The sequence below is a fragment of the Tupaia chinensis genome, unplaced genomic scaffold (genome assembly GCF_000334495.1).
Source record: "Tupaia chinensis unplaced genomic scaffold, TupChi_1.0 Scaffold000549_1, whole genome shotgun sequence".
Classification (NCBI taxonomy): domain Eukaryota; kingdom Metazoa; phylum Chordata; class Mammalia; order Scandentia; family Tupaiidae; genus Tupaia; species Tupaia belangeri.
In genome coordinates, this window is record NW_006160061.1 from 5,572,125 (window position 1) to 5,580,461 (window position 8,337).

General features: G+C 48.6%; 1 protein-coding gene across 1 annotated transcript in view; it reads right to left on the reverse strand.

Moving 5' to 3' along the window:
• Positions 1 to 8,311, reverse strand: part of KIF5C (kinesin family member 5C) — a 192,712-nt gene extending 184,401 nt beyond the window's left edge. The window contains exon 1 of the mRNA XM_006157647.3: positions 8,114 to 8,311. Coding sequence (XP_006157709.1) covers positions 8,114 to 8,239 — 126 coding nt within the window. The 5' untranslated portion in view covers positions 8,240 to 8,311. The remainder of the gene's footprint in view (positions 1 to 8,113) is intronic.
• Between the last annotated feature and the right edge of the window lie 26 nt (positions 8,312 to 8,337).

Consider the following 8,337-nt stretch of genomic DNA (forward strand, 5'->3'; position numbering starts at 1 on the left):
AGAAATCACCCCCCAGGGGGGATGGTCACGCCGCAATCCCTTCTCCTCCATTCTCCTCTCGGGATCTTGGGCACGCACGCACGCGCCCGGCATGAGTTTTAAGCCACCGGGTCCAGGACGTGAACCGCAGTCGACTACATGGGGAGTCCAGCGACATAGCCATTACGCTAACTGCTAGTTCCCTAGTTTACATTTCTTGGTAAAAGGGATTTATAGATAAAATTTCATATGGAATCAGGGATGCTAATCAGCTGACCTTAAAATAAGGAGGTTGTCTCAGATTATGGGGAGCAGATGGCCTCAATGTTATCATGTGGGCCCTTAAAAGTAGAAGAAAGAGGAACCAGCAGTTGGTAAAATGGCTATGTTGCCGGACTCCCATATAGTCAACCTCAGTTCAAGCCCTGGATCCGATGGCTTAAACTCACACCGGGCACATGTGCGTGCACGCCCAAGATCCCAAGAGGAAAATGGAGAAGGGATTGTGGCGTGGCCATCTCCACTGGGGGGTGATTTCTCATTTTCTGTCTCTCTCTTTCTAGTGAGCACATATGTCCTATAGCAAAAACCTCCAAAATAAAATAAAATAAAAAGCAGAAGAAAGATAAAGAGTCTGTGAAAGTGACTTGCCAAGGAAGAAGGGTTAGAAGGAGCAGGAGAAGTTTGAAGCATGAGAGGATTTTAAAGACGAAGGAAGTGTGCCAAGTGGCTAGGACCTGAACATGGTCTTTAGGAGTAAGAACAGCCTCTTACTGACAGTCGACAAAGAAATGGAGACCCCAGTCCTACAACCACAAAGAACTGGATTCTGCACCAACCTGAATGAGCAAAGAAATGAACTCTCCCCCTGGGTTCTATTCAGAGAACAAGCCCTGCCAGCACCTGGATTTTAGCTTTCTGAGACCCTAAACAGAGATCAGCTGACCTACTGGACTTCTGACCTATGGAAGCGATGAGATAATAAACTTCGGTTGTCTTAAGCTTCTTAAGTTTGTGATAATTTCCCACAGCAGCAATGGAAAACTAATATGGTGGGACCAGCAACTGACATAATGGCTATGTTGCTGGACTCACATGTAGTCGACCACAGTTGGAGTCCCGGACCCGGTGACTTAAACTCACACCAGCGTGTGTGCATGTGTGCCCAAGATCCCAAGAGAAGAATGGAGAAGGGATTGTGGCATGCCCATCCCCCCAGGGGGTGATTTCTTGCTTTCTGTCTCTTCTGTCTTTCTGGCGACTGCACGCACCCTATAGTAAAAACCTCTCCAAAAGAGAAAAAAATAAACATGATCAATCAGTTTGACTCCCAGACCTGGAGGTTTGAAAACCATGCCAGATGTATATGTGTGCATGCTCAGAATCCCAGGCAGAGAATGGAGGAGAAGAGATTGTGGCATGACCATCCCTCCTGGGGGATGATTTCTCGCTTTCCCTCTCACCGTCTCTCTCAGGTGAGCACACATGCTCTATGGCAAAATCCTTTAAAACAATTACTGTGTGTAATTAAAAAAAAAAAAATTTTAAAGGGACCAGCAGTTAGCATAATGGCTATGTCACTGAACTTCCACGTAGCCGACCTCGGTTCGAGTCCTGGACCCAATGGCTTAAACTCACGCCGGGAGAGTGTGTGTGCATGCCCAAGATCCCAAGAGGAGAATGGAGGAGAAGGGATTGTGGCGTGGCCATCCCCCCTTTTGGGGTGATTTCTCGCTTTCTGTCTCTCTGTCTTTCTGGCGAGCACACACGCCCTATAGCAAAAACCTCTCCCCCCAAAAAAAAAAAAAAATTAATGTTCATTTTTTTGACAGGTCATCTCATAAACAACCCTAGTTTACATTTCTTGGTAAAAGGGATTTATAGATAAAATTTCATATGGAATCAGGGATGCTAATCAGCTGACCTTAAAATAAGGAGGTTGTCTCAGATTATGGGGAGCAGATGGCCTCAATGTTATCATGTGGGCCCTTAAAAGTAGAAGAAAGAGGAACCAGCAGTTGGTAAAATGGCTATGTTGCCGGACTCCCATATAGTCAACCTCAGTTCAAGCCCTGGATCCGATGGCTTAAACTCACACCGGGCACATGTGCGTGCACGCCCAAGATCCCAAGAGGAAAATGGAGAAGGGATTGTGGCGTGGCCATCTCCACTGGGGGGTGATTTCTCATTTTCTGTCTCTCTCTTTCTAGTGAGCACATATGTCCTATAGCAAAAACCTCCAAAATAAAATAAAATAAAAAGCAGAAGAAAGATAAAGAGTCTGTGAAAGTGACTTGCCAAGGAAGAAGGGTTAGAAGGAGCAGGAGAAGTTTGAAGCATGAGAGGATTTTAAAGACGAAGGAAGTGTGCCAAGTGGCTAGGACCTGAACATGGTCTTTAGGAGTAAGAACAGCCTCTTACTGACAGTCGACAAAGAAATGGAGACCCCAGTCCTACAACCACAAAGAACTGGATTCTGCACCAACCTGAATGAGCAAAGAAATGAACTCTCCCCCTGGGTTCTATTCAGAGAACAAGCCCTGCCAGCACCTGGATTTTAGCTTTCTGAGACCCTAAACAGAGATCAGCTGACCTACTGGACTTCTGACCTATGGAAGCGATGAGATAATAAACTTCGGTTGTCTTAAGCTTCTTAAGTTTGTGATAATTTCCCACAGCAGCAATGGAAAACTAATATGGTGGGACCAGCAACTGACATAATGGCTATGTTGCTGGACTCACATGTAGTCGACCACAGTTGGAGTCCCGGACCCGGTGACTTAAACTCACACCAGCGTGTGTGCATGTGTGCCCAAGATCCCAAGAGAAGAATGGAGAAGGGATTGTGGCATGCCCATCCCCCCAGGGGGTGATTTCTTGCTTTCTGTCTCTTCTGTCTTTCTGGCGACTGCACGCACCCTATAGTAAAAACCTCTCCAAAAGAGAAAAAAATAAACATGATCAATCAGTTTGACTCCCAGACCTGGAGGTTTGAAAACCATGCCAGATGTATATGTGTGCATGCTCAGAATCCCAGGCAGAGAATGGAGGAGAAGAGATTGTGGCATGACCATCCCTCCTGGGGGATGATTTCTCGCTTTCCCTCTCACCGTCTCTCTCAGGTGAGCACACATGCTCTATGGCAAAATCCTTTAAAACAATTACTGTGTGTAATTAAAAAAAAAAAAATTTTAAAGGGACCAGCAGTTAGCATAATGGCTATGTCACTGAACTTCCACGTAGCCGACCTCGGTTCGAGTCCTGGACCCAATGGCTTAAACTCACGCCGGGAGAGTGTGTGTGCATGCCCAAGATCCCAAGAGGAGAATGGAGGAGAAGGGATTGTGGCGTGGCCATCCCCCCTTTTGGGGTGATTTCTCGCTTTCTGTCTCTCTGTCTTTCTGGCGAGCACACACGCCCTATAGCAAAAACCTCTCCCCCCAAAAAAAAAAAAAAATTAATGTTCATTTTTTTGACAGGTCATCTCATAAACAAAAATAAAAGTTCTAAGGTACAGCCGCATTTGTTGATTTCTTTAGACCTTAGTCCCCAAAATGTTACCTTAGGCTTGGATTTAGTCTCTGTCCTGTCCCTCCCTTCCTTGTCCATCCACTGCTGAGAACTAAGCGAAGCTTATAAATAAAGACCAAGGCCACTTTCCACACCACCAGCCAGCTCAGAGTTCATGGCTGATATTTTGCTTTGGTCCTCAAACAGGTTGAAACTTACATTGCCTCAGGCTGAGGCACCCATCTTTAACAAGATCTGCATTCCCAGGAAGACACACGAAAAGCCCAGCAAGAGAGAAATGATGTGAAAGTCCATTCCAAACAACTTTACTGGAACTTGCAAAGTCAGAGTATCCATCAGCACAGTTGCTTTAAAACCAGCAGGCAGAGCCTAGAGGAACCCATGACTCCCAAGACGCTCAGCAGCAAATGAAGGAATACTCCAAGAAATACTCTAAATCTAATATTTTTCTCTGAAGTATTCATGTGCCATGGAAAGGAGTCTTCTTTTCAAATCACTAGCCCTTCCCTACCTCCTCTTTTAGCTCACAATCAGTCTCATTTGCGCTCCTTAGTTTTAGGTTTTTGCCATACCGCTTGTGTGTTAGAGAGAGACAGAGAGGGAAAGGAGAAATCATTCCCAGGGAGGATGGCCACACTGCAATCCCTTCTCCTCCATTCTCCAGAGGGACTTTGAGCATGCATGCACATGCATCTGCAGGGTCCAGGACTTGAACCACAGTCAGCCTGCTGGTGATCCAGCACCTTAAACTCCACGCCACCTGCTGGTTCTGGCACTCCTAATTTTTAACAAAGTTGAACTCAGTTCTTTCCCAATTTTCTTATAACGTTTTATAATATATGCTATATTACCAAGCCTGCTCAAAGAAATTGCATTTATCTTTGAAACCGATTTTTTTAACTACTTCCCACAGCCTACAGCCAATAAAAAGTTCATAAAATAAGTTAAATATGCAAAGATTTCCCCAATCAATAAATAGATCAATGTATAGTTATTGAGTGCCTTGTATGGAAAAGGCTCTGGAAGTACAAAGAAGCAAACATGGATGCTCCTTATCTCTAAACATGGCTTATGCTGATGTTAGACACATGATAAAAACTAACAAGCATCTAAGGCCAAAAATGTAGTAGGTCATATACAAAACACATGCTCCAGAAGTTCAAAGTGGAAAGAGGATGTCTGTAGCTGGCAAGGTCAGACCCAGCTTTGCACAGAAGCTGAACAAAAAAATAGGCAGAAATGGTAGAAATGATTTCTACAAGACAAGATCTTAAGAGAGATCTAGAGAGGCCAGCAGTTAGCATAATGGCTATGTCGCTGGACTCCCATGTAGTCAATCACAGTTCAAGTCCTGGACCCGGTGGCTTAAACTCACACCAGGTGCGTGTGCGTGCATGCCCAAGATCCCAAGAGGAGAATGGAGGAGAAGGGACTGTGGCGTGGCCATCCCCCCGGAGGGTGATTTCTCGCTTTCTGTCTCTCTGTCTCTGTCTTTCGGGTGAGCGCATGCACCCTATAGAGGAAAACCTCTCCCCCCCAAAAAAAAGAGAAAGATCTAGAAACTCCATCTGCAAGATCTCACTCTTGGTATATATTCTTTGTACATATTTTGTAGGCCTGTATATACAGAACAAGATTCTAAGGAAAAAGTGACTTCAGTTTCAAAAACAAAGAATTTCTGGAATTCTGAATTTAGACTAACTAGTAAATTCTGATGAACTTCATTCTTTATTTTTCTCTGCTGGGAGTGAGGGTGACTGACATTTCTAGATGGTTCTGGGCTTCTTTGGTTTACGCTTTGGAGAAAAGAAGGTTGTTCCCCCCTGAGGGCAACTCTTTTAGTTCCATGTTACTAATTGGAATAGGGTCCTAGCACATGCCAACTCAAGACTCAAAACCCTCTGGCATTTGGCAGCCTTTGTTTGTACACACACTCACCAAAAGATATGTAACGTCACAGTGTTCACAGGTGCACTGTCCATGTTAGCCTCCAGCTGGGAACTATCCAAAATCTACCAACGGCTCATGGATAGAGTGTCACATTCACATCATGGAATGTCACAGAACAGTAAGGATGAGTCTGACAAGCGTAAGGTTGACTGAAAGAAGCCACACACAGAAGAGAACATACAATATGATTTTATGTATATAAAGTAAAAAAACCTATAGTATCAGCAGTCAGTCAGAAGGTAACTATAATTATGCTGAGACAGGGAGTTGGGGACGAGAAGGGACACTAGAGTCTCTGGGGTCCTGAAATGTCCGTTTCTTAGTGTGAGTGGTGGTTGCAGAAGGTGTTTACTCTGTGAAGTCATCAAGTCGTACACTTACAATGTTTTTCCATATGGACATTTTATTTTAATAAAAAGTTCACCTTACAAGAATGAAAACTGTCCATTGTATTAAAAGAGTAGTGTAGTGAGCAAAAATCACTGCATTTGAAGAACAATATGTGTACTCACATTCACAGTATTTGATTTAAATTCATTTTATATGGTGACATGGTTTTCAATGCATTTAGTGGCTAACACGTGTATGCAGAGGGAGACTAAATATATACTCATAGTAATGTCATAATATTAAAGAAGGATATTCCTAAAATTAAAGACCTCTTCTTTGCACACAGATCAAAGATGATTTATTACCCTATTTCATTGGTCCCGGCAAAGGAGGGAGATGAAGGAGAGGGGAGTTAAGAGAAGGGGAGAAAGAGAACTCCTTCAGATTCTACTTTAAAACCTGAGAGAAAATAATAATGATAACGATAAGGTCACCAGAACACATTCTAGTGCTGTACAATTGTTAAAAAACTGTTACAAGCCAAGGACTAGGTGTCCCTAGTAACGTCCATCTCCCTAAACCACGGTCTGGCTCAGGAAAGAGCAGGTCAGGCGGGAGGCAGACCCTGGCTGAGAGTTGTAACCCAAACAAGAAGCTATCTGGCCCAGGGCTAGCCTTGCGTCTGTCACTACCCCACGTCCCCACATCGGTGAGTAAGTCCCTCCTCATCAACAGTTCTAGCAGACTTCTTTACAAGTTAAGACTAAGCAAAGAGAACACCCTCTTCCTGCAGCTCTCAAAATGAATGCCCATCCACACAGCATTCCAGGTCAAGGCTTCCTGATGACCGCAAAGACTGGGAGAAGAGCGCAGAAGGGGTCAAGGGGTGCTGCCTTCTTAAGTGAGGTACTAGATGAAGCCGCAAGGCCAGAGCCTGGCCTGGGCTCCCCCAGCCGGAGAGCGCCCGCCTATCGGTACAGCTGGAACCTGCTGGTCCCTGGAGCCCTGCACAGGGACTGCGGCAGACAAGCTTGGCAAAGGCCAGGACCCACCCGGCTGCGAACGTCTGCCTGTGGGGCTTGAGGAGGGTGGGGCACCCTTCGGCAATACCCACGGTAAACTGTCACCTGTCAATCACTTGACCTAAATACACCAGTCACTGGGGAAATGAGAGGGAGAGGGTTAGTCGGAGCATGCTCAGTGATCGGGATGACATCACTTAATCAATGCTGAGGACGGGAAGGCTGCATCAGCAGCCTCGAGCAGGCTGCCAGGAACGTGTCAGCGGGGACCTGGAGGCGCCCATTTACTCGGTCCCTCCCCACGCGACTCGCATACAAAGGGGCACCTTCGGCCACTCACGCTTGGAGCTGTGGACTGGGAAGGGGTGGGAGCTGGAGAAAGCGCGGGGCGGGTTTATTTCATCTGACATGTTCCTTTAAGACTAAACCCCGCTGGCATGCCCTCCCCCACCAGCAGCCCGGACTGCAGAGAAGCAGCCAAGTGGAGGGGGGTGGGGGTGGGGGGCTGAGCGCAGAGGTGGGAAGGGGATCAGGAGGAAAGGCGGCCCCAACCACACAAAGTAACTTCTGCTCTGGGCACGGAGGGGCTGTCGCTGCGCGCTAGGCGCCCCTGCCCACGGAGGGGCTCGCAGCCTCCACCCAGTGCCCAGGCACGCCCAGGGGCCGAGGGCTCCAGGTGGGTGGGCGTAGCAGCGGGGAGGAACCGACCCTGTCCAGTCCGAGGGGACGCGGGCTTCCCCGGGACACCGAGGCTACCATAGTGCTCGCCACCCTTCTTCCGCGCACAGAGCGATGTGAAACACCCCGGGATTCGCGTCTACACCGCCGCGGGAGCTCCCAGCCACGGCTAGCGTTTCTCCTGTACCTTTTTTCTTCCTTCTGGGCTAAGGTCCCGAGAAGAAGGGGCAAAGTGTTCAATAAATCAGCTGATGCCGGGAAGCATTAGCGGATCGCAGAGCTCGGACTCTGAAGGAGGCCCGGGCACCTGGGCAGGCGGGTCACCGAGCACGACCCCACGCGGCGTGGCGAGTGTGGGAACAATAGGCCCACTCGGGCCCCCACCCGCGAACAATGGCGGCGCGGAGCCCTCCTCGCCCCCGCCCCCACCTTGCCTCCTGGGGCCAGCCCCCATGCCCCCACCGCAGTCCCCTCTCCAGCCCGGGAGAGGACCGCAGGGCGGGTGAGGGGTCTCCCGGCAAGCCGACCGGGGTGGGGGAGCAGCCCCGCGGGGACGTCCGAAGGGGCTGCCCGAATACCCCGGCTCGGTCCGGGCATCGGGGCGCCGGACCCCGGCCACTTACCCCGATCACCACGGTCTCATCGCCTTTAAATTTGGGGATGAATTTGTCCCCGCGGAGGATCTCCGCTTCGTTGAGGGGCCGGAACCGGCACATCACTTTGATGCTGCATTCGGCTGGGTCCGCCATCTCGGCCGAAGGCAGGGAGGGGGCGCGGGGATGGGTGGGGGGCCGGGGCTGGGCACGACGAGGGACGAGGCCGGGAACACCGCCCGCCGCTAGGCCGC